Below are 27,867 nucleotides of genomic sequence, written 5' to 3' on the forward strand. Positions count from 1 at the left end.
AGACAACCCAAGTTGTTATCAGCGCTCAATTAAGAAGCCCGCATCTCTGATACTATGGGGTTGCATCAGTGTGTGTGGCATGGGCAGCTTACACATCTGGAAAGGCACTATCAATGCTGAAAGGTATATCCAAGTTCTAGAACAACATATGCTCCCATCCAGACATCGTCTCTTTCAGGGAAGACCTTGAATTTTCCAACATGACAATGCCAGACCACATACTGCATCAATTACAACATCATGGCTGCGTAGAAGAAGGATCCGGGTACTGAAATGGCCAGCCTGCAGTCCAGATCTTTCACCCATAGAAAACATTTGGCACATCATAAAGAGGAAGATGCAACAAAGAAGACCTAAGACAGGCGAGCAACTAGAAGCCTGTATTAGACAAGAATGGGACAACATTCCTATTCTTAAACTTGAGCAACTTTGTCAAACAGTGTTTGCAGACTAAGAAGAGGGGATGCCACACAGTGCTAAACATGGCCTTGTCCCAACTTTTTTGAGATGTGTTGATGCCATGAAATTTTAAATCAACTTATTTTCCTCTTAAAATTATTATTTTTTCTCGGTTTAAACATTTGATATGTCATCTATGTTGTATTCTGAATAATTTCATTAATTTTATTTTATTAATAAAATAAAATATTAAAATTTGAAACTTCAACATCATTGGATTCTGTTTTTATTCACAATTTGTACAGTGTCCCAACTTTTTTTGCAATCAGGTTTGTATATCTTGCAATTCTGATTTTATAACTCGCAATTGCAACTTTATATCACACAATTTTGACTTTATAGCAAATGCAAGTTAATATCATGCAATTCTGACTTTAAAACTCTCAACTGTGAAATCAAAAATTCAGAAACAAGCTTCAATAACAATCTGTGAAAAGGGATCAGTGAACAACAATTCGGTTAGGTGATGCTAATGGTGGTGGAAAAAAGCCTGAATTAATTGGTCTGAATTCTGTGTTTCTGAGCAGAATTAATCTCCTAGTAAAGGGATTGACTCAGATCCTGCAGTTTTGTACCATTATTGCCATGCTGAAAAACCTTGTCACATACAGTAGGATTTTGAATAGACAGAAAAACTCTAGTCTTCAATCTTATTTTGTGGCTTTTTGGCAAAATGGAATGAGACCTTGGCTCACGGCAGCTGAAAGCCTTGCAGGAGATTGGTTGACTGTCTGACTGTCAAATTTCATTTAGTCTTAAACCGTTTAGGCAGTAATTCTCTCCCATTCTGCCAAATGCACACACACTCAAACAGTGCAATTTAATCACAATTCAGTGTTTTTATCAACGCTAGAAAGGTTAGCAAGTTAGAAATTGGTTGGAAAGTTGATTCAATACACTGATTCTTTTGAAATGGTTCTTTGATTCATATAACTTTATCTGATTATAAATCTCATATACTTTAAGATAATAATAATAAGGCAATACTATGATTTATCAAATAAATCCCTGGACTGTAAGAGCTGTACTAAACATGTGACACAATCAATGTAATGTCAACAAAAATGTTCATTTAAACATCAGTATTCAATTAAACATTAAATGTAACAGACATCTGGGAATTCTTCTGTATAGTGAGTTATTGAATCGATTCAAACAAATCAGTGAGTCAATACAAATGAACCGACTCACTATTCTTCAAGATTCTTAGTACTACTCTTTCCAAGCTTGATTAGAAATATGTCCAATCATCCGTCTCAAATTTAGGTCATCTTGACAAATGGTCAAACAGCCTCTGTGTCAGTTCGGGTCAGGACCAACTGAACATTAGTCTGTCTTTGATGTGAGTCCCATTACACTGTATACGATTTATTATGGCTATTACACAGCACACAGAATACTATCAATATTACTAGGGTCAGGAGCACATAAGTAATGATGAATTGCTTAAAGTCATTTACAGACTAGGAAATACATAACGAGGAAGTAAATTAACCACATTGCTTAAGCTTGGGAAAACAACAAAAAGTGGTGAACACTACAAAGTCTTAACATATCAATTTTATGATCAATAGTCATATAGATGCTTGCCAGAGCAATAATTAATGTGAGGATACTTTTGAAAAAAAGCAATGCAAACCACCTTGAATCTCGAGTGCTCTGAGTAAAGCTTTTTGCCCAACATGACCTCATGGTCAAGCGTATAAATAGTACGAGTGTGAAATCTCGTGGAATGGATAAATAATATGGATAAATAATACGCCGTTTTTTGCATGCATATGATACACACTTTATGGCGTGCATATGACATGCTCTTGGGTAGGTTTAGGGTGGTGGGGTGGGGGGTTCGTATGTATAATACCCCATAAAGTGCGTATCATTTGCTCGTGAAAAACCGCGTACCATATGCACTCCAGAAGTCATTTTGGCGTATACATTCCACAAAATTGCAAACTCGTACTATGATAATAAACCAGTTAAAAGCTTACAGGGAGGACAAAAAAAAACAAAGCAACAGTCCACTCTATTAACTCATCCAGGGTTCTTAATGAAATCTTAGTGTTAGCGTTTAAATGGTCTCTCTACACTGTAAAAAATTATTTAGAAAAAAAGTTTCCTGGTTGCCTTAAAAATTTTGAGTTCATTGAAATTAAAAATTTGAGTTAATACAATGAACATTTTTTGAGCTTCGACAACCTTTATTAAAATATTATTAAAAGATTTTGTAAGCATATTGAGTAATTGTGTGTGTTTTATTTCTGATGACGCAGTGAAACATGCCAAATAGTGCTATTTTCATGATTTATCAATTTTTTTATGTGGTTCAGATACTATAATATTTTGAGTTTCTATTTATTAAACAAATTTCCTTCATTGTATCAACTCAATTTTTTTTATTTCAATAAACTCAAAATTTTAAGGCAACCAGGTTACTTACTTTTTTAAGTTAAACCAACAAAAAACAACCAAAAATGTTTACACTGTAGAGCAGAGGAGTCCAATCCTGCCCCTGGAGGGCCACTGTCCTGCACAGGTCAGCTCCAACCCAAATTAAACACACCTGAACCAGTTAATCAAGAGGCGTTAGGGTCAGGGAAGTATGCAAAGTTCACTTGCATCCTTGGTAGTTCATACTTGGCAAGTTCAACTCCCGTTGTATGAGTATGAACTCTCGAGGACGAAAGTCCAGTAATTCTGCAAATGGAACATCAGACTACTTGATAATAATTTGATAACACAATTTGCATATTGAGAAAGGGCTAAGGTCTTAGTAGGCATACTACAAACTTCCAGAGAGCTAAACTCTGTAGGACATATTGGAAATGGCTGATCTAGAATCTCAGACACTCTGGTTTATTTCCAGGCTGGTACACAGACAACACCTGCACTGGTTTGAATAGCAGGACGCAAGGTTGGAGTGGAGGTCTGCTCACAGGAATGATTTATCGTCACAGCCCCAAGTGCCGTAGTAAATCACAGGTTACGGAGAACAGGTAACTGAACCAAATAATAAATCTACTCCTCCATTAGGCACTTCTACCCATGATGTTAAATTACAAGATCTCATCCCCCCAGGTCTCTCTGTCAGACGACCACAAGTCTGACTTTAATATCAATGAATATCTTCCACTATATGCCCCTTTTTCATTGCCTGAAGACAAAGGGTTAATGTTATTTAAAGTCTGACCTGTGACTGTGGGAGAGATTTATATGTTACACTAGTTGCTGATGGGGAATCAGATAATTGGAGATCTTAACTTATGGAAATTGGTGCTACCAATATAAAAACACTATAAAATCAATACGCCACAACAATTCACAAAAGAATAAAAGCTGAAGCTGAGAATGAGTTTTTACTACTCACTACAAAATAAAACATTGGGCTAATTTGTCAGCATTAACTTCACTGACACCTACTGTCCACCTCGTCTGCGCTACCACTAAAAGGTTTGGACACAACCTTTAGTATGACTATTTTACACTTTTTAAAAATAATAGTAAAACCATGAAATAAAATCAGTTTGGAAAATATGTAAAGACCAAACAACCTTCCTTCACTAAAAAGGAATAAATAATAATTAATAGTTTTGAGGATGAAAATAAACTGTGCCATCTAATGAATTCTAAATAAATGCTTTAAAAAATTAAATAGAAAATAATAAATAAAATCGAATGGTTTAAGAAATTCATAAACTGCCACAATTTAGTTTGATTTAATTCTTTATGATGACATTTTCCCAATTTTTAAAATAATAGTACAAACTAATCTTCAAAACTGTGATTTAACACACAAGGAAGAATGGATAATATGTAGAGAGAGAAAAAAAAAATCACTATTACACTTTTCCATTTAGAATGAAAAAATGAATAAAATGAAAATTAAACTAGTTTTGCAGACAAAAACAAATAGTTTCAACTTATGAACTCTAAATATATAGGTATATTATAAAATAATCAAATAAATATTATAGATATTTTATTTTAATGAATTCAAATAACACATCAGATGAAATAAAATTAAATAAAATAATAGTTTGTAAAGAAATCATACGCTGCCACCATTGTTGGGTGTAAGTAATTCATTACTTTAATTTAACATGGACTATGGAGCATTAACAATAGTGGATTTAATGTCTAATGTTAAAATGTATGTTTTTAATGTAGCCAATGATAATTTGCTAGCCTGACGTGGTCATACTGAATTCTAGTCAGAATATGAGTCTGAAACTGCTCCATTGGGTTGTGATCATGGGGCGTGTTTCAACCGAACCAGGAAAGACCTCAATTGGATAGACCTACAACCAATCAGAGCAACGAAGCATTGTCAAATGTCAACAGAGCTCAGCTGCACTGTGTTGCCAAATCCGCGTTTTTTCCGCGGGTTGTTTTCTATGTCCGCGGGTTGAAGCGACTATTATGTGATATATAGACATGAGTGCGAATTTTAGCAGGCAACTTTGCCAAAATAACACACATTTTACCCCCCAAACGCCCTTTTTCCCCCGGAGAACCCCCCGAGAAGCTATTGTTTAGGGCTAGTAGTTGGCGGGTTTTGTTGTAAAAACTTGGCAACCCTGTCTGCACGCACGCTGAAATCAGGCTGGAATACACGATCTTTGCCAGTGTTACCAAACAAGCTCTCCGTTTAGGATTCGAAAAAATAATCCAAGCCCCTTTGATGACGTGCATGATTACGTTACTGTTTATCATCTGTCCGTCATCGTCTAAAGCCCGCCCTGATGATTTCATTGGTCCGAACAGTTTCTGTTCGGGGATATTTACTCCTCTATGAAGCAAGGCCAGACCGAACTGCCCGACCTAAAAAATGTTGTGGGCGGGGCTGAGTTTGGCTGGCATCCAGGCTAATAATTTGCTATTTATCATTTATTTAAAAATAATTTAAAAAGCAATTTCATGTCTATTCTTTGTATTGTTCAACTGGTCGAGGCTGATATAATAATAATAATAATAGATTTTATTTATAATGCACTTTTCATTCCGAAGAATCTCAAAGTGCAACAAAGGGGGGGGGGGGGGGGGAATAACAACAAAAAATGAATAACAAGTAAAAATATAGAATACTACAAACAATCAACCAACACAGAAAACAGAACAGAAACAGAGCTGATGGGGAACAGAAACAGAGCTGATGGTGAACAGAAACAGAGCTGATGGTGAACAGAAACAGAGCTGATGGTGAACAGAAACAGAGCTGATGGTGAACAGAAACAGAGCTGATGGTGAACAGAAACAGAGCTGATGGTGAACAGAAACAGAGCTGATGGTGGACAGAAACAGAGCTGATGGTGAACAGAAACAGAGCTGATGGTGAACAGAAACAGAGCTGATGGTGAACAGAAACAGAGCTGATGGTGAACAGAAACAGAGCTGATGGTGAACAGAAACAGAGCTGATGGTGAACAGAAACAGAGCTGATGGTGAACAGAAACAGAGCTGATGGTGGACAGAAACAGAGCTGATGGTGAACAGAAACAGAGCTGATGGTGAACAGAAACAGAGCTGATGGTGAACAGAAACAGAGCTGATGGTGAACAGAAACAGAGCTGATGGTGAACAGAAACAGAGCTGATGGTGGACAGAAAACAGCTGATGGTGGAAGTCTCTGTTAACGTTAGCTCCGCAGCACACTGTTAGCTCCGCAGCACACTGTGGTCCACTCCATGTTTCAGATTTCTCCCAGCGGCAGTGTCCCGATGACATCGCCGAGGCACGACAGCTGAAGACCAGATGATGGGTCTTCTTCATGATGATTCAAACGATGGGGATCGCTGCAGCACCATGCAGGAGGCAGAACATTCCTCCGGGCACTTCTGTGGACACACCGGGGCCGGCGCAGATGTCCAAGCCGCTCCACGGTCGCAATGCAGGACGGAACAGCGGCGCAGCCGAGAAGCGGAACATCCCAACATCATGCCGGACGCCGACGACGAGAGCCCGGATGACGCTAGCCCGGTGCAAACTTCAGCCACCATGCAGCCCAAGCCCAAGGGAGACCACCAGTGAGCACCCGCGGCGAGAAACATCAAATGTCCTCCAAACCAGAAACCAACCGCAGCAATTCAAACGTAAACATTAGAGAAGCGGTTGAAAACGGCGAAACGACGAACAACGACCTCTCAGTGGCTGCCAGCAATCAGCAACAGTCCCAATTGTAGCTCTGACTGTTAGACTAGTCACAAACATAAGGACATAAAATAAAATGTAAATCTAATAGTACATTAACATGATTTGTTGTGGGTGGAGAAGCGGCGAACAGACAACGCCAGCGTCCTCTCCCCCACGTTGCCTAGCCAATATGAGATTTATAAAGTAATTAGTAATAACTAATGCAGTAATTATTAGTAATCTGTAAAGTAATCTAATTACACTGTTGGAGATGTAATTAGTAACTAGTAATTTGTTACTTTTTAGAGTAACTACACTGGCTGGCACAATTTGTTTTTATCTACAAAACCAATTTCAAGGGTTTAAGCATAAACCTGAACATTTTTAGTCAAGTGTGTCAACATTTTTAGTCAACGTTAGACTGGTAGTATACTTTTTTGATGCAGAATTTGTTTACATCAGCACACAAACATTGCTAGCTTCGCTTGCGTTTTCCTGTTTTAGGTTATCGGAAGAGACTCCCGTTTCCCACTGACAGGAAGACTGAACATAATCCCTGTTTAACAGACGGGACTTTCAACAGGAAACCCAGAGCTGAGTTCTACAGGCTAACGCACTAAACACCTGTTACAGCACATGTTGCGTCAGTTACCGATGTATCCCCTGAGATGGCATTCACAAGACACAACCAGACAGCTAATGCTAAGGCGCAACTCACTTTGGAAAAGTTTAATATTTCTTCTTCTTTTTAAAATCCCTCAAGTATAAATAGTAATGCTTACCAAATCAAAATATAAGAAACACACATGATAGCGCAAGTTTACGTCTGTAGGAACACTTGAACTATCTGCATGTCCCAGTTATCGTTTTTCATTCGCCATCGGCAGACACAAATAAAGTACAGGCTGTCCTAAACCCCTATGCGCAGCTCCAGAGATCATTATTCACACAATCATAAACATTTCATTTCTGCACTGAGCTCGAACATTTACATTTCCAAGATCAAATTCTTTCATAGAGCCTCGAGCAACAATCTGACACTGCACACATCAATCTATCAGACAGTTCCCACTGCGTCCCTGCCCTGAAATACAACGTCAAATCAATATGAGAGACAAATCTCTCAGATATAACCTGCAAGACAGCTGTGTATGCATGGGGATATCACCTATAGCATCTGTAATTTATGATTTATCAATGTCAACATGACACTCGAAGGCAGAACTGAATGTTAAATGTACGTGTGTGTGTGTGTGAATCCCTTGAGCTAACAGCCTGATCGAATCAATAGGCCCCTGGAGACAAAACATAGGGCTCAATATCTCCAGCTGTCAGACAACAGACACAGATTAAGGCGAATCTCAATATCAGTCAATGCCAACTGTATCTTTTCAACATCAACCACTGAAATATGAAACTGAGCAATATCTCCAAGGCAAAGCAGCAAAACTTTATTATTTTTCAAGTCATAAATAACATTTCTGTAATGGTTTGGTTAGCACAAGTATTTTTTATAACCCTATAAGCCTCTGTGTGCCTAGTAAACAGTGATATTCAAATAGCTTTATATGAAGTATACAGTATATATACAGTATAAAATGTTATATATATCTCGACCAAGCAAAACATAATGATAGGTGAAGTGAATAACACTGATTATCTCTTCGTCACGGCACCTGTTAGTGGTTGGGATATATTACGCATCAAGTGTACATTTTGTCCTCAAAGTTGATGTGTTAGAAGAGCATTTGAGCGAGTTTGACAATGGTCAAATTGTGATGGCTAGACAACTGGGTCAGAGCATCTCTAAAACTGCAGCTCTTGTGGGGTGTTCCCGGTCTGCAGTGGTCAGTATCTATCAAAAGTGGTCAAAGGAAGGAATAGTGATGATCCGGCGACAGGGTCATGGGCGGCCAAGGCTCACTGATGCACGTGGGGAGTGAAAGCTGGCCCTTGTGGTCCGATCAAACTGACGAGCTGCTGTAGCTAAAATTGCTCAAAAAGTTAATGCTGGTGCTGATAGAAAGTATGTGTGCGTCGCTTACCTGGGGAACACATGGCACCAGGATGCACTATGGGAATAAGGCAAGGAGACAGAGGCAGTGTGACATTATATATAGATATATATATATATATATATATTTATCAAAATAATTATATGTTCAGATACAATAATATTTTGAGTTTCTATTTATTAAAATAATTACCTTCATTGTATCAACAATTTTTTATTTCAATAAACTCAAAATTTTAAGGCAACCAGGTTACTTACTTTTTTAAGTTAAACCAACTTTTTTTTTACAGTGTATATATATATATATATATATATATATATATATATATATATATACATAAACACATATATATATATATATATATATATATATATATATATATATATATATATATATATATATATATATATATATATATATATATGAATTGAAAATAATCATTAAAGGAGGGGTGAAATGCTGTTTTATGCATACTGAGCTTTTTACACTGTTAAAGACTTGTTGGACGTTTGATAGAGTATTTCTGTGTCAAAAATACTCCATCCGGTTTCTCACAAGTTTCGGAGAGTTTTTTTCGAGTATGGGTCGGCTTGACGTTAATAGAGCAGAAGGTCCTTGTATGGGCCGTACAGGCTCTTCTCCCGGTAGGGTGCGCACGCGTGACTAGAGCGAGAGAGGAAATGCACGCCCATAAACACTCTCTCAAGCTGCAGATCCAGTCGTCCGTGAAGACTAATGTCGGTTATAGTCCGCGCCGCGCTCCACTTTATTCCTATGGTTGACGGCGAGCGACTTCAACGCTTCAGCACAGCATTCCGGGAAGGCAGCACTGCATTTGAACCGATTTGAACGCAGAAATGACGGGAAGCTTCACAACATCGCTTCAGTCGCGTCTCAAAGTGGATTTCCACGCCACTGCTGTCACAGGACTTCACCAAATCATACCAAAGAAGTGTGTTTTTGACGGAGCGGCCCCAGCGATAAAGGTTCGGTCCTGCTTTGGAAGCAGCCGGTGAGTTAAACAATAGTGCATAAACCGAATCATGTCCTCATAAACTGTGAGTAAACACACACAAATGTTGACAGGCCACTAAATACAGTACATACCACAGAGACGGACGTCCTGCTGTTGCTGTTTTTCCTGTTCAATTTATTTCAGCCTCAGATTTGATTCTGGATCATATCTATTAGCTGAGATAGCGATGGGTTTCTCCACGCTTGAGGACGTCACCGCTTTGATCGCGATCGTCATTCTTTAGCTCCGCCCACTCGATACGCCTCCAGGCGCTCGTTTTTTCTCCAGAAAGACTCGGTCCAGTCTATATTTCTTTTATAAATATAATAAAACTAAATACTTTCGGAGATATGAAGGATGCAATACAACTCTATAGGTACTCAAGATTGACATGAGATTGACTAAAAACTTAGACATGAAACTTAGACATCTCTCTTGACATGAGACTTAATCATAAAATAATAATAACTAACTCATTTTTTTCTGCATATATTTTTTGTTGCTTTATTATAACAGTATAAGGTAACATCAAGAAACATTAAATTTACCCCTTTAAAAATACTTGGTTACTTACTTTTAAAAATACCAGGTTACTTACTTTTTTTTAAGTTAAACCAACTTTTTTTTACAGTGTGTGTATATATATATATATATATATATATATATATATATATATATATATATATATATATGTATTGAAAATAATCATTAATCATAAAATAATAATAACTTACTCATTTTTTTCTGCATATATTTTTTGTTGCTTTATTATAACATTATAAGGTAACATCAAGACACATTTAAATTTACCCCTTTAAAAATACTTGGTGTAATTAATATATTTTTTTAAATGAGAACATCCTCAAAGAAAGATTTGTTTCAGATTTAATTCACTTCTAGGGGGAAATATGTCCCCCAAATATACCTGATAGCTATACGCACTCTGGCAGGCGTCTGGCCCTGATCTGATTATTACGCAATGTCCGGCCCAAAAGCGCTCAGATAGCTGATAAGAATGTTTGCATTGTAAGCCCTGAGTGCTCCCGTCTGCTTTACCAGCCCAGATCGAGCTTGTTTGCTCTGTTAAAGCTTCTGGCCAATGCAAGCTGCCAGAACGGAGAGCCTGTAGAGAACAGAGGGGATTGTGGGATTGAGAACTCCAGTAAGATAGGGCTTAGATAGAGCTGGTGAGAAAATGCTGACTGACACAGATTTGGGCTTTAGGACTTTAGGAAACACCATTACCTCATTATCTCCCAGCAAGATCCGGGTAAAAAAACAAGTACACGTACACCCCATACACCAACATACAGTACACTTTGTGTTCCACATTGTATTTTTGAATTAAGAAAATTACAGTTTTGCAGATAAAACATCAGTGCACCTGCTGGAGGGGTCAACACATGTCCAGGGAAACCTTTTCCTTTTTTTTTTTTTTTTTACCTTTTCTGTAGAAATTAGGTTTTGCACAACAATGCAATGTAGTTGCTTGGTGGCAGGTAAGGTATTGGGAGTTTTTATAATGTAGTAATACTGCTGTGGTAGCTAGGGTGTTGCTATGCAGTTGCTAAGGTGTTTTAGTGACAAAAATGTAATGTGGTTGCTAGGTGGCAGATAAAGTGTTGAGTGGTTTTAGAGTATAGCAAATCTGCTGTGATTGCTAGGGTGTTGCTATGTGGTTGCTAAGGTGTTTTGATGTTTTAAAGCAATGTGATTTGGTTGCAAGAATGTTGGTAGTTGGATACTGAGGTGTTCTAAATATAGCAATTCTTCAATTGGGGTGTTGTGGGTGGTTTCTAGAGGGTTGCTATGCAGGTGCTGAAGTGTTTTGTGTAGTTGCAATGCATTTAGGGTATTGTGAATGGTTACTAAAACGTTACTAAGCAGTTGCTAAGGCATTCTGAGTGTTTTTCACAGCAACATGTGGTTGCTATAGGTGGCTGCTAAGTGTTTTAGAATGTGGAGTGTTGTGGGTGGTTGCTAGGGGGTTGCTATGGAGTTTTGAATTAGTTTCAGAGCATTGCACTGTAGTTGCAAGGGCATTGTGGAAGGAGTACTGGACATTTAAAAATTGTAGTTTGTTCAAATGAGATTCTGTAAACCTCAAAAAAAGCAAAACAGCATAGGAATACAGTCTTATTTATGACATCATTCATCATTCGGAGCCACAGGCCAACCAGCTGTGCCGATGCTAAGGTGAAATGACACCATTTTTAGAAGCAGCCAAGGGCTCCACGTGACCTTGTGACTCTTGGCTCTGATTCAGAATGAGATTTTAGAAGTGTGAGGTTAGCGACTTTGAACCTTAAGATCCTTTCACATCACAAACCTGACAAGAGATAAAAGACAGGGATATAAAAGGGAGGCAAGGTAAGAAAGAAAAGACAAGGGGACACCACCTTATATCGCTGGATATCTACCTCAGATCTGTCTTGACATTCACCATGTCCTCTCCACCCACACTCTACTGACAGGTCCAATCAACATTTTTATTTAATATAAATGTAAAACAAAAAATTATAAAATATAAATTAAATGATTTAATTACAAAGATTTATATACTGTATAATATATTTAGATATTATATATATATATATATATATATATATATATATATATATATATATATATATATATATATATATATATATATATATATATAATCAAAATATATTATACAGTATATAAAACCATGTCATTTTAATATATACTGTATATACACATATAATAGGAAAAATAGGATTTTTTTATTGTGTATGTATATATATATATATATATATATATATATATATATATATATATATATATATATATATATATATATAAAGCATTTCCTATTTTATTGTATTAATATATCAATATTTTTATATAACTAAATTTACCTATTTTATAATTAAAATTGTAATACAATATTTCTATATTTATGTTTGCTAAGGCATTCAGCATTTACTGTAATTATGTATGCATATATTCATATATTTTTTATGAATTATATTTAAAGGAAGTGTATGTAAGATTGTGGCCAAAACTGGTACTGCAGGTGTATCCCCTCTCCCCCTCCCCCTGACTCGAGGTTGCCAGATCGGCTGCAGTATCAGCAGGAACGTTTGTAGCTGCAGCTGTGGTAACTAGAGCAGATCTGGCAACCCGGATGCAGAAACACTACTGACTTCGTGATTGGCCGATAGGTGAAGGGTGGAGCTTCAGCAAAAACACAACATGTCAACATCAACATCAGTTGAGGGCTGCAACAACAAGTTTTAAATGACGATATCCTGGCCGGACTACTGTTGTCAGTGATATAAGTATTTGAAATTAACATGATTTCTTAATGTCTAGTGACATACCAGGGCCATTTTATGATTAATTGAAATACATTTCTTACATACAGTTCCTTTAATTTCACAAGTGTTAGAATAACATGAGGGTGAGTAAATGCCTAAAATATTTTTTTTTTTCAAACAATCACAGAGGCAGATGCCTGTCTATTTGCTCACATTGACACAACTTGGTTATAAAAGATTTAATTTGAGATTGTTCTCTCTTGCAGGCTGTCCATGAGAAACAGAGATGTCATTTCTTAAACAGTGCTGCTTTCCCCATCTAATAATCCCACGCTGAGACTGCTTAAGCAAATGTCATTGTTTCTGTCGAGTTCTGCAGTTGATGGATGACCGCTGCAATTTCAACATCACATGTCACTGCAACCGCTAAACATCCTTGTAACTGGATGTTTTTGTTGAAGGCCTCACAAGGGTCGTTGACAGGGGAAGTAGTTGAACCTTATCTAAACCAATCACAGCCTCTGCTCTGACATTATGACAAATCCCATTCAGTCCTATTCAGTTACTTTCTCTCTTTCTGTCTCTCCATCTCTGTCTAACCAACATTGACAGTGCGAAATGTGAGTAAAAACTCAGCAGGACAACGCAAACCCTCAAAAAGTGTTGACAGCTTTCACTAGGAGATGAGAATCATGACATCTGCTAATCTAATATAGACTGTGCAGTCTCTTGGGGACTGTCTGTCTTCAAAAACGGCCAGGCTAAATGCAGCAAACATTCCTTTGTGTCTCACCTATATTCACAAAACTGAAAAATCATCTTAAATTATCGACTATACTTGTGCTCAGAAGATAATAATCACCTTGAGCTATCAGGAGCCCGTGGATTTAACATCCTTGTGTAATAAAATAAGGTGAATAATGACTCTGCTGGACCTGCATTACCATTGACTCAACTTCAGAGATTTAGGGAGGATCCATTATGTGGGCTGGAAATGCACAATTATCCAGATGCATTACTTATTTCCCATGAAACAACAAGCTGTTTTTGTTCCTGTACTGTTGTTTTTCTGATGTATTTATTTGAATTGCCTTTGTTATGACTGGCTACCATCTTTGCATGGGAAATGAGTAATTTTGAGTTGATTGGAATATAATTTTGGCATTACTTGGCCCGTGGATATAAGCGTGAACCGCGCTCGTGCGCACAAACACACACGTGTGCGAGTGCTCTTCAAATATCAAGTCAAGAGAGTAAACAGCGCAGATCAATAAAGGAATATTTTTTCACTATTTGAGATTCACCGGTCTGCCGACGGGCTTACGTTTGGGTCTTTCCTGTCTGGAAAGCACATAGTCCACCGGGACGTTGAATCGCAATGAACCAACAAATAAAGGATTCTCCAGCCTGTGACAGCATGCTAAGGTATGTTCTGTTAGACACATACACATAATCAAAACGATCTAAAACAATGCAATACTATCAAATATTTAAAAATAATAATAATGTTGCACCATTCCTGTTGTATCCGACAGCACTGTGCTTTACTCTCAGTATGTCTGCAAATCCAGTGTCGACTTGAGACTTGTTTAGAAATGATTCAGCAGTGAAATGAAGCGAACACACGTCTTCCCGACATGAGCTGGAACTTCATTAAAAATAAAGTTCAACCGCACATTCCTAATATTAGGATTAGGGATGCACCGAAATGAAATTTTTGGCCGAAGCCGAAACCGAATAATAATGAAATGCTTGGCCGAAGGCTGAATACCGAATGCGGTGTTTCACATTTTTTCCATTTATTTGGCCATTTTTTTACCATTACAATAATTAAATAGTAAAAATTAGCTTTTTACTATTTTGTGTTGCTTTTCAGAGAAATAAATCACATAAAAATACACTCTGTATGTCTACAACATCAAATGTGCATTGAATAGTGCAAAAAAGGTGGATGAACCCACAACAAATAAATAACTGTCCTAGACATAAGCCTACTTAGCCTACTTCTTCAGGAAAAGTGGCAGGTTCTTCTTTATGAAAAGTAGCTTCTCTGCTTTCCCACATGAAAGTCGGTTCCTCTTCTCATCGATGACATGAGATGCAGCACTTAACAGTGGTTCCACACTGCTGACATGTTTGCTGCATAAAGCGCCCGCCTCTCACTCTACGCGGGTTACTATTTGATCGCGTCATTAAAAACGTCATTGTTCGGCAAAAATTATTCGGCCTTTTTACTTATTACTTAATATAATTTTGGTTGCCGAACATTCGGTGCATCCCTAATTAGGATCTAAAGGAAGCTTATGCAGCGACTGTGTTCTTCCACAATAGTGCAATATCATGTTTATTGCTGCTGGTTAGCGCTATCCGAACAGCTCCATGAGTCGGTGGGCGGGGCTACTGAACTACAAGTGCTTATTATTCTGTAGAGGCGGTGTTTCACCACATGATGCCATCAAGGTGTGGCACATTCTGAAATCGACCGTTTTCATGGCCTGGTGTCTATAAAAGCTTTTCTTTGACTAACAAGGAAATTTTCAGCTCTGAAACTTACAGGATATTCTTATATTACCATGACCTTTTATATATCAAGTAGAGATGTGCGGTATACCGGTACTGGAAAAATACCAGTATATATTTTATTTAAAACGGTATGATATCATGATTTTGGACATTTCGGTATATGCTGCTTTTCCGAAGTCCACCGCTAGATGGCAGCGCGCTACCCAAACTGACCCGAAACAACCGGACAATCTGACAACAACATAGACGAACAAAATGGAAAGCGGTTGAATCTCACTCAAGATGCCCACAACGAATCAATAGAGAGGAGTAGAAGTGAAATTTGTAATTACTTTGCTTATAAAACTGATGAAGAACCATCAAAGCATCAGTCACTATCCTGACTTTAAGACTTCTGAAGAGATCGACAGGTCAGTGAATCATCAAACCATCTCATTTAGACATTTATTTTATTTTTACACTGATCAACGCACAAACATAGCTAACATAAGATTGAATATCAAAATCTCCAGCTTTCGTTTCAACCAATGACATTCAGATCTAAAAATATTTGCATGCGTACTATTGCACTATTTACATTAGCTTTAGACACAACCGACTGTGTTTATGTGAATACTCACTAGTAATACTCACTATTTTTACATAATTCTTTGTACTTCACTGTTTAAAGAAAACTTAATTTGTAATGTGCGAGCTCTAAGTTACAAGCTTGTGTGTGTGTGTGTGTGTGTCGTTGGTATTCGAGCTCCTATCCTATGTAACAGTTATTACGGAATGCTATGAAATCGCTTGCATGTTCAAATGATTTCCGTTCTCCATCCCGAGACGAACGTGAAGATGTTGAATCGGATTATGCAGATTGCTTTAGTGTAGGTGTGATGTCTTTTGAAACAAGAAGCTATTTGCTAATTTTGAGAGATTATTGCTGCAATTATTTCTCACAAGAAAGTTGTCAAATTACTTATTTGATGATAAGCTTTGCTGATTAATTTACTAATAAACATTTGTGGTAATTTCCCACTTTATAAACTCAAAACTTGCATAATTGTACTCATTCGCGCCATCAAGCCATCCCTAATATCAAGGGAAAGTTGATTTCTCAATTCATCACCCCTTTAAGATGAGCTATTTGTGCATTTTAGTTTTCATAATTTGTCTGGGTGGATACTGGAGTATTTAAACATCTAATTGTTATTTAAAAATGATAAGAAAATCCTATTTTCCATATACGGCCTTTTTAATCTTTTAGAGCTACAACAGTGTAAGGGGAACCATCAGAGAGCATTGACACTCCAAAAGTGCCACGTCAGCTCAGCTCTTCAGATAGCCTTAAAGAATGGAACGCACAAAGATAAGGAGAGCGAGCCAAAAGGCATCTGAATTGGCTCGAAATCAGTCCAAGAATGAAGCACTTAACCACAGAGAGGCAACAGAGAGACAGGAAGAAATCTCCCTAAAGCTCTGTCTTTCATCTTTCTTATTCATGCAAGCAAATAATCATGCCTCATAAAATACACAGCTAACAGATATGCTGTCAAAATTGAGAACATTCAAAAAGCAAACTACTAGATATGTTGGTCTCTAGACATGACTTGAGATTCTCCTTTATTGTAAAACTATGCATGATCGTACACATTTTGTGTTAAGTTGGTTTAGAAAAAAACGGTCATATTAAACACTAATAGTAAAAGTAGCAATATTAAGTGCATAAGAGCAAGCATCACAAATAACCAGATTTATTCTCCTCCCCTTTTAGTTTTGTCCAATAAAAAGCTTCCTGAGCAATTGCACTTCCAGACAAACAGGTTGAGTTCCCATGCCACCCACCTGGGTTGAAGTTCAAGTCCATGACGGGACGGGGTCTCTATCTATCCAGCTTTCGTGATTCAACAAGAAAACAAAGATACGTCCTTCTCTTCTCATCTGTGCATTTCTCACGGTTTCTCTCCTCCCATCATCCTTTTTAATCTCCCTCCAGTATGATATTCCCTGCGTCTGATCTGATTTGACCTGCAATCTCAATTACGGAGCGAGACCATCACTGGTCAACAGGTTCTCTTCCTTTCAACGGCTGCATGTGCAGAGACGGGGCAGTTCCCGCGATGCCTTGCCTGAGTCGAGCGCAGTGTCTTGGCTAGGATGGTGTTCAGTGATGCACTGTGACGATCTAGCGGAAGGCGAGCAGGGGAGCTTGGCTCGTAAATCACGACCGCTAAGGCTCTTGGGGGTCTCGGCCTGGCCTGTAAATTTGATGATCGAAAAGCAGGCACTCGGCCAAACAGCTCGGCCCCTTACCGTGGCTCTATAAATACAGACAGAGCTGCTACCGGTCGCTACGGTGAGGAAACTGATTCCTTTAGTTCTCTTTTCCTGTTGCACTTTGAAAGGTAAAAATCGTATAATCCACTACTTTCGCTCTAATCTGCCTAAAAGGAATGATGTGTATAAATCGTTTTTGGACCTTTTCAGCATCTTTAACTAGCCTGCCGTTGTCATACTGAATTCTAGTCAGAATATGAGTCTGATACTGCTCCACTGGGCTGTGATTATGGGGTGTGTTTCAACCGAACCAGAAAAGTCCTCAATTGGATAGACCTACAACCAATCAGAGCAACGGAGCGATGCATAACGTTAGTTGTCAAATGTCAACAGAACTCAACTGCACTGTGTTGCCAAGTCTGCGGTTTTCCTGCGGGTTGTTTTTCTGGTCCGCGGGTTGGAGCGACCTCAATTATGTGATATATAGACCCAGGAATGAGAATTTTAGCAGGAAAACCTTGCCAAAATAACACACATTTTACCCCCCAAACTCTTTTTCCAGGAGAAACCCCCCTCAACAAGCTATTGTTTTGGGTAAGTAGTTGGCAGGTTTTGTTGTAAAACTTGGCAACCCTGTCTGCACGCACGCTGAAAATAAATTATCATTGCCAGTGTTGTAAAAAAATAATTTAAGGATGCACAGAGTACTTACCAACATGATCCTCATTTCTAAACGAAATAGTGAAGGTGAATGCATATCCGAACAACTTCTCCATTTAGGATTAGAACCCAAGCGCCTTTTATGACGTGGATGATTAAATTACTGTTTATCATTCTGTCCATCATCGTCTAAAGCCCGCCCTGATGATTTCATTGGTCCGCACAGTTTCCAAACAGATTACTCCTCTATGTATCAAGTCCGGACCGAACCGCCCAAGCCCAAATGTTGTGAGCAGGGCTGAGTTCGGCTGGCATCCAGGCTAATCTTTAACCATTTACGCTCATTCTACGCAAATACGTTACATGTTTGTTAAACTACATGCAGGTGACTATTCCTTACGTAAACGTTATCCAAATAGCTTCAGCATCCACTGACCTAGCAGTCAATGACAGTCTGACAGCTTTAGGCTGCTGACACTGTGTGAAAAGCGCCCTGTGTGCAACCGCCACGTGTATTCCGGTTATACTGTATCTGCTATGCTGGATATGTCAGGAGTGCAAAACAGGTCTAGAATGTTCCCTAGAGTGTCAACACAGTGTTCACTTACACATGAACTATAGATGTTGGAGCTATGTTGAATGTAAAGGCTTAACCTGATCTGTCTTGTTGTGTGCGTCTGTGAGACGGGGCTAGAAGTTTGCCGTGACAGCCAAACATCCCCTCTGTTACCAGGTTACGTAAGCGCCTGTGTTTCCCGTTTTGTCTCAGACACACAAACACACAGAGTAGTAATTCACTCCTGAACATACACACTTCTTGACCTCTCGCTTAATGTGATATTCACTCAATTATACCCCTTGAGAACTACTAAAGTCTCTTTCTGAGAGCCTGGTCTATATCTCTTAAATATAATCAGAGCTTCAGTGTCATGCAGTGACGCCCGAGCCCTGTTTAGCTCCGAATGCAATGCCAGAACCCTCCATCTGTGGACAAATGCCAGGAATGTGCGGCGAGAAACACAAACACACACATTTTATCCTGCAGAAGGGTTAATAAAGAGGCTCGGAAGCCAAAATCAGACATCAGACTTATCTATGATGATACATTCATGTTTTTGTATTTATACACGCCATTGGGGATACAATATAACCAACACAAACTAGCAAAGAAAACTAATGTTTTAAATGAAAATAAAGGTGAATTATGCTATATTTTATTGTATTTTACCATTATTCTGAATGTAAAATGAATCTAAAGACTGTTATTGTTATTGTGACTTCAACAGATTATCGTTAACAGTTTAAGCTTAAAGGTGCAGTGTGTAATATTTAAGAGGATCTATTGACAGAAATGCAATATAATATACGTAACTATGTTTTCAGTGTTGTATAAAGACCTTACATAATGAAGCATTATGTTTTATTCATAATTCTATTGAGTAATCTATCTGCATACACCGCTGGCCCCCATATAGAGGGAATGCACTTGACATCACCGTCAGCTGGAGCGACTGCGATTATGCCCCACTGAGTGGCAGAAAGACTGAGAGGCAGCATTGGTTTACAGCGTGAATGCAGCGAAAACACACAAAACCAGGCCCGGCGCCAGAAGGGGGGTAGGGGGAGGCTTGTCCACGGACCCCATGGACATCGCTGTTCCAAGCTTGAGATGGACTTGATAAAAGCGTGTCATTTTCTCACTCAAACCACAGCCACCTGCTGCTGTTTCTGCTTTTAGAGGGAAAAGCTGCCCATAACTGCTCGTATCTGTAATCCTCTGTAATATTTCCTAATAATAGCATACTATTAGCGAAAGGGAGGTAACAAAAGATCCAATGTGTATCTGTATTTGCACTAAAATGATTACATTTCCAACTTGTTTTTGCGTCAGTGAGTAATGCAGCCAATCACAGACATGTTTGTAGATTTCTACAACACAGTTGACCCATCACAGGTGTTGAATTTGGAATCCACTCACCGCTCGAGTGTTTGTCCAGGTGCTGAGTTCCGAGTTTAGTTAATACGCCAATCCCTCTTTAAGTGCAGACATTGTGAGATAAGAGATTCATTGTATACCAGCTTCACTGATTAATATAACTTTGTGAGATTGCGTTTTATTAAATGAGTGACAGCTTTTAGGGATTATAACGTATATTACCACATACACGCTTCAATACACTGACCCATCCGCATATACATGCGCAGCCGGATCTCACGAAAAATGCGTATAAATAGTACGAGTGTGCAATGTCGTGGAATGTATACGCCAAAACTCATTTTGGCATGCATATGATACGCTGTTTTTCGCGTGCATATGATACACACTTTATCATTTAGAGGATCATTTATAGAAATCTCCAATTCATATAGAACCCTATGAAAATGCAGTACAATGATTCTGATTAACGTTTTGGTAACACTTTTGTATGAGGCCACACATTTCATATGAACTACAACTTTTGCCTCAATACACTTCTAATTTACTGCTTATTAATAGTTATTAAGGTAGTTTTTGTAGCATTTAAGTTTAGGTATTGTGTAGGGATAATAATGTCATGCAGAATAAGGCATTAATATGTGCTTTCTAAGTACTAATAAATATCCTAGTAATATGCATGCTAATAAGCAACCAGTTAATAATTGAACTTTAAAATAAAGTGTTATCAACGTTTTAAATGTGACAAATTTCTTTTATCACATATAATATTTTGTTATCGTTTTGAAACCGTTTTACTTAAAACCATGGTGTTTGAAATCTCCAGTTCATTCTCATAAAGTGTAGTAACCAAGGGGTGGAGATCTTATAGTAGTAGAATAAGTTATGACAATTTATGTGTTTCAACATGACAACATTGCTTTAACCAGCTTGCATTGCTATAACTTTTTTTAAGTTATACAAGATTCAGCTTATTTAAGTCAAAATTACTTAAAATTACATCCAAGTTGACTGTACTTAAAAATGTATGGAAAAACTTGTTTATGTTTACAGTATAATTATATTTGCCTGTTCCTGGCCACACATCAGTAGTTTTCCTTTATATCTGAAGATTTGAAGGAGGCTGAGAGAGAATGGCAGAAAGAACTAGACCTTGAGAAAGGCAGAATAATTACAAACTCATTTTCCTTTTCTCTGTCTTTTCAATCATGTTGAGCACACAAGACATATCCCACACCAAGAGCACTCTGGAATATCTGTCGTTCCCTCGTGTTATTGCGGCTGCTATTTTCAATCTCGTGTGACATCCATCATTTCCTTTGACGAAGAGCCCAGACAAAGCTCTAGCTATATTAGATAAAGGCCTGAAGAATCAATCAAGTTTCACTTCATAACCTCCAGTATCTTCGATTCAACAAGTTGTTTTGTTATTTTAGAGTGAAAATGCCTTAATCTAACTTAGCAGGGATAATTTATTTATAATGTAACCCTTAAATGCATGGATGTTTTGCCAATCATTATTACATGTTTGGGTCTTTAGCGACTCGCATATATATATATATATATATATATATATATATATATATTGCATACAAAAATGGCGTGAGAGTAACGGTGAACCTTTTGCGTTGTTTATAATTATCACTTTATACTTTGGTAAGGATAAGAATTTTCATTACAAAATATGTGTACATTTGTTGTGTTTTTTGTAAAGCCAATCATAAACCGATATGAATAGAGGGAGCAAGGATCTGTCCATATTAACTTCCCTTGTTCAGTGGGAAGTGGAACGTACTTGAAAATGGCATCGGGGGTTCCCCCAAGGGGAAGTGCTTAGGGAAGTTCACAAGTGCGTGTTTAATAGTGGAGTGGAACGCAGCACTAAAACTCCAAATTGAATGTCAGAACGGGAAAGAAATGTGATTTAAGCAATTTTGAGCGTGGGATGGTTGTTGGTGCCAGACGGGCCTGTCTCAGTACCGTAATTCCTCAGATAAAGACCGGGGCCTTTATTTACCTGAACTGCCGGTGGGAACCGGCTTTTATTTGAAGCAGGCTTTTATTAGGGGTGGGCCTGTATTTCGAATTCCATCTGTTTGAAATATAATTGCTTTATGTAAACCGTTTTCAATTTAAAGTGATTTCCAGTGGACAAATATCATTGATTTTTTAAAGAAACTTTTGCAAAAATATCACCTTACAACAAAATAATACGCATTTTTTGTAATTCCGCGCGCAGCTCTGCATCCGAAGATGAACAAGTTCTCAGCGAATCTAGCCGAGCATGACGTCTCATCACAACGGCCCCCAGTTTGCACATACAAAATATAATGCTTATATTTACTGAATGAGCCTACAAAAGCAGAAATAAGCCATTTTTAATAAAGATCCAGGTTTAAGCCAATAAATAAATAAATAAATCACGACATTAAAGTTTAGTGAAATTAGGAAATATTTAAGAGATCGTTAATTTAGTGCATATTTTGTTCTCATGTCACAAGTAATAATATCAAGCCAAGGTTTACTGAGTTTTACGCGATTCTTTTGTAGTGTGGTTTTTTAGTGAAATGTACTAAAATAAATATCATCACCTGTGCACGCTAGCCCACTTTTTCTCGACACGCTGGTTTATAGAACAATTACTCCGAATCGCCCTCTGTCGTTTCAAAGAATAGCACAACTGCGAGTGCGTCAAGTAGAAACGCCTCGTCCGTTTGGGGAGGAGCGCGTGCAGTCAGCGGAGGCTCTCGCAGCGGAGACAAGCGAAAGTATAAACAAGGCTTGAGACAGGGCTGCGTGGAGCTGAGCTTCGAGGCTTGGGTGCGACACCCTTAAGACATAAAAGAGACGAGAGGCTAATAGGTGCGTCTTAATCAACTCCCTAGTTCACTAGTCAGGGAACTGATCAGGACATACCGGTAAGTCAATGGGCTGACTCCCTGACTACTACCGGAGCAGATTGAGGCGCACGCATTGTGAAGATCGATATTTGTAGCCTGCCTGACACGGCTTTTTCACAGACGTCGCATCTCTCATAGACTATTTTAAATGGCACATGCATCCGTTATATTCTCAATTTAATTTACAAAGCAATCCCTGTAAAGTTTTTACCAAATGATTATCCACTCATTTTCCCCCGGCCTTTATTTGAGACCGGCCTTTATTTGTTGGTGCTGACCACGTCCCCGGCCACTGTCAGAGGCCCGGCGTTTAATTGACCACAGGCTTCTATTTGACGAAATACGTTTTTTCCACAATCTGCTCAGTTACTGGGTTTTTCCACGCACAACCATTTCTAGGGTTCACAAAGAAGGGTGTGAAAAGGAAAAAACATCAGTTATGCGGCAGTCCTGTGGGCGAAAATGCCTTGTTGATGCTAGAGGTCAGAGGAGAATGGGCAGACTGATTCAAGCTGATAGAAGAGCAACTTTGACTGAAATAACCACTCATTACAACAGAGGTATGCAGCAAAGCATTTGTGAAGCCACAACACGCATAACCTTGAGGCGGATGGGCTACAACAGCAGAAGACCCCACCGGGTACCACTCATCTCCACTACAAATAGGAAAAAGAGGCTACAATTTGAATGAGCTCACCAAAATTGGACAGTTGAAGACTGGAAAAATGTTGCCTGGTCTGATGAGTCTCGATTTCTGTTGAGACATTCAGATGGTAGAGTAAGAATTTGGTGTAAACAGAATGAGAACATGGATCCATCGTGCCTTGTTCCCACTGTGCAGGCTGGTGGTGGTGGTGTAATGGTGTGGGGATGTTTTCTTGGCACACTTAAGGCCCCTTAGTGCCAATTGGGCATCGTTTAAATGCCACGGCCTACCTGAGCATTGTTTCTGACCATGTCCATCCCTTTATGACCACCATGTACCCATCCTTTGATGGCTACTTCTAGCAAGATAATGCACCATACCAAATAGCTTGAATCATTTGAAATTGGTTTCTTGTGCATGACAGTGAGTTTACTGTACTAAAATGGCTCCCACAGTCACCAGATCTCAACCCAATAGAACATCTTTGGGATGTGGTGGAGCGGGAGCTTCGTGCCCTGGATCTGCATCCCACAAATCTCCATCAACTGCAAGATGCTATCCTATCAATATGGGCCAACGTTTCTAAAGAATGCTTTCAGCACCTTGTTGAATCAATGCCACGTAGAATTAAGGCAGTTCTGAAGGAGAAAGGGGGTCAATCACAGTATATATATATATATATATATATATATGCATTTCCTTCTTTTTTTCTGAATTATGTCTCGGGTCACAAAAGACCCAAGGTATGCGTGTAAGGGTTACAAAAGAGCTTGGCAATGTCTCCATTTTTTTTTTTAAATTTTAATCCTTTGTATCAGAACACAAAAACTGATAGGGATGCGTATTCATGAATATTCATCAGTAAAATATTTTAATTGGCTAATTGCACTGCCTTTGTAAGAACTGTTATTAAAAACATTCCTGTCGTCTCTAGAGTATACTTTGTGTATCAGAAGCAGAGCAAATTTTTACACCCTTCCTCCGATTTACAAAATAAGCTCCGTGCTGAGGTGTTCAAACGATATAGTTTTCAAAATGGGACATAAACACAATATTCCTAAGGTCAAGTCCAGCCCACATAGGGCGGTTCTGACATCTGGAAATCATAAAACACTCAGCAAAAATGGCTGACATGTAGATGTGAGGAAAAATAAAGCTCATATCGCCACTTCCTCTGCCAAGACGAGTCCTGTGAACTTAAGTACACATCAGAGGGGTATTTATGGCGTGCGAGAGCTTGTGATGACAGAAAGCATTTGAGTTTCCCCTCAACTCAGGGTAAAAATGGGAAAGAACAGGAGAACCTGCCTCCAAAGGTTCTCCTCAGCCCAGACGAGCTTCCTTGACCTAAATCTTAAGCTGAGTAATAAAAGGGTTCATTCAGGTTTGCAAAAATGAAATTCAAACACGTTTTTTAGCATTTTCAACACACTCACAATTCATTAGAATGACTCACATTTTCCAATGCTTGTATGAGAAACATAACCACCTATGATGAATCGATTCATTAGAATGAATCAGACTTTTTGAAATACTAAATATGAGAAAATGTTGAATCGTTTAAACTAAAAAACTAGAATACTGTATAATGTATGGCTCAAAGACAGCTGTTAACTAAATATTATGCTAAAAAAATTATTTAATCTGTTCATTTACAAAAATCATTACATCTATAGATGACTTTGCTGACAGTAGATTTAATGTATTTTTTTTGTTCTTTTGTAACATTGGACGATCTAAGGGAGACCAAAAATGTAAGCACTTTCCAGGAAGCTCATGTAAATTTCCAATCAGCAAACAGGTCTCAGATCAGAACGAGAGCTACTTATACCCACACAGAGCGCACAGAGAAAGAGGTCTGGCTGTGATAGAAATCCCTCCGTTTGTCCCTGAGAGTCACTGTTCTCAATCAGGTCCGAGATTGTGCTATCAGCACCCCTGCAGACACTTTTGACTTGAGAAATATCAGTTCTCACACGAGACCAGAGGGTTATGAAAGACCAGGGCTGAAAAAGGAGAGAGACGGGGGATTAATCAGACTTGAATGAAGTGAACGATGAAACAAATTGAGTACAAACTCTTCCTTCGGTCCCCCCCAGGCCACGGCGTGACAAATGAGGGGACGAGGAAAACACGCCGTGTGACAACATGAGTCGATGAATGACCGCCATCAATCACACACTTCAGAGGATGAAGGAACAGCGGGGAAAACAGACTGAACGCAAGAATGAAAACAGCAGGAGAGCTCAGAGAAATAAACGAACACACACACACACACACACACACACACACACACACACACACACACACACACACACACACACACACACACACACACACACACACACACACACACACACACACACACACACACACACACACACACACACACACACACACACACACACACACACACACACAGACCCTCACAGCTGGACCCGAACCTGTTTTTTTCTAATCAGTTTCTTAATTAGGATGAGTCCATTGATGGAAGTTTCAGCTTCAATGCATGCATTTTCTGAATGGACCTTTATCAAATGCACATTGGTGTTTAAACTGGAATATAAGCACATTCAGAACAGTCGCATATCTAGTATGTGTAGTAGTATGTGAATTAGTACATTGATAAAAACTTGTGTAAGATTTACTTTGAACCAATTTTAATATAACTAGCAAATAATTAAAAAGAAACAGCAAATAACACATTGATTCTTGTAAAACACTCCAAAAGTTGTATAACCTTTTTTTTTTTTGTTTTGTAAGATTTGTAGTATGTAGTATTTTTGCAGTAAAATATCCAAAAACCACCAGGCCAGTTTTATACATTTTGTTCAATATCCCAGATGTTTCCAACTATTTGTAAATTGTGAGAAAATTGCTATTTTAACCAAGGAGCCGGGACGTCTGAGGGACTCGCCTGTCAATTGCGTCATATCTGCGTTACCCTCGGTTTCCGGTTTTATTTGGCAGAAGCGCTTTAATCTTAGCAGTGTGAACAAGTGTCACAGCAGATGCTGAGCAAACGCACAGAGTAACGTCATCACATCATTTTCAACACACTCAGATGTATCTAATATGATAAACTGAGCTGCGTTACCTCATACTCATGATCGGAAAAGCGGCCAATGGCACCATTGACTGTGTCCTGTCATAAGGCCGTAGGTCCACCAAAGCGTTTTTAGCCAGCAGAAAATGCTAGGCGCTCAGCTGAAAACGCCTCGCTATGAGCACTTGAGAGCGTTTTGGCAGGCAGCGTTTTTTTTGTCTTTTCTTGTTTTGATACGAAAAATCCACTGAAGTCTTACTAATTTCACAGGTAGTTTGTTTCTGTATTGACTCTATATAAAACTGCAGATCCAATATAAAGTATTTGCTCTGGCTTTTGTTTTAAATCATTTTGTTCCGTTATTATTGCTTGTTTTCATCTGATGATGACACGCAGAATGTGGCGGTTGGTCTGTGTTATATTTGTCCCGCCCCCTCCTCCACTGTGATTGGACGGCTGAGTGAAGAGTGACATTGATGAGCGCTGCGTTTTACTCAAAGTTGAACATTCTTCAACTCTCAGCGACCAGTAAAAAACACTGAGCGCTCAGCGTTTGAGCGTGAAATACTCGCTCAGTGCCTCGGTGCGCTCCAGGCGTTCTAAAAACGCGGCGCTTCCATTGAAAACAAATGAAAACGCCAGCCAACAGCGTGAAAAAAACGCTTTGGTGGACACACGGCCTAATAAAAGTCCCGTTGCTCGTGAGCCGTGTGTTCGTGTAACAATCGCTCCAGTGGCCTTGCTCAGCTCCTCAACACTCGGCTCTGCTCCGCTTCATACTTCAGTAACGTTAATAACCGCATCCATGAACATGATTTCTGCCATGAGTCCTATCCCGATTCTTTTCCACCGGCTGTGAGGTGAAGACCACATGTCCCAAGATTCTGCGCTCAAAGCTTTAAGAAATTTTAAGAAAACACAAGGAGGCCATTCTACCCTGAAAATCCCATTCATCCCAACAGCATCTGACAAATCCTACTAACAAAGTTCTGTTTAAT

General features: G+C 38.7%; 1 protein-coding gene across 3 annotated transcripts in view; it reads right to left on the reverse strand.

The window, feature by feature from the left end:
- Positions 1 to 27,867, reverse strand: part of arhgap24 (Rho GTPase activating protein 24) — a 182,144-nt gene that overhangs the window by 45,100 nt on the left and 109,177 nt on the right. Inside the window, exon 1 of one of the 3 annotated variants that reach the window (XM_067424712.1) lies at positions 17,250 to 17,536. The exons of the other annotated variants lie outside the window; for them this stretch is intronic. Coding sequence (XP_067280813.1) covers positions 17,250 to 17,271 — 22 coding nt within the window. The 5' untranslated portion in view covers positions 17,272 to 17,536. Of the gene's footprint in view, positions 1 to 17,249; positions 17,537 to 27,867 lie in introns of those variants that run through there. 3 annotated transcript variants of the gene reach the window in all.

This window comes from Pseudorasbora parva, chromosome 18 (genome assembly GCF_024679245.1).
Source record: "Pseudorasbora parva isolate DD20220531a chromosome 18, ASM2467924v1, whole genome shotgun sequence".
Taxonomy (NCBI): domain Eukaryota; kingdom Metazoa; phylum Chordata; class Actinopteri; order Cypriniformes; family Gobionidae; genus Pseudorasbora; species Pseudorasbora parva.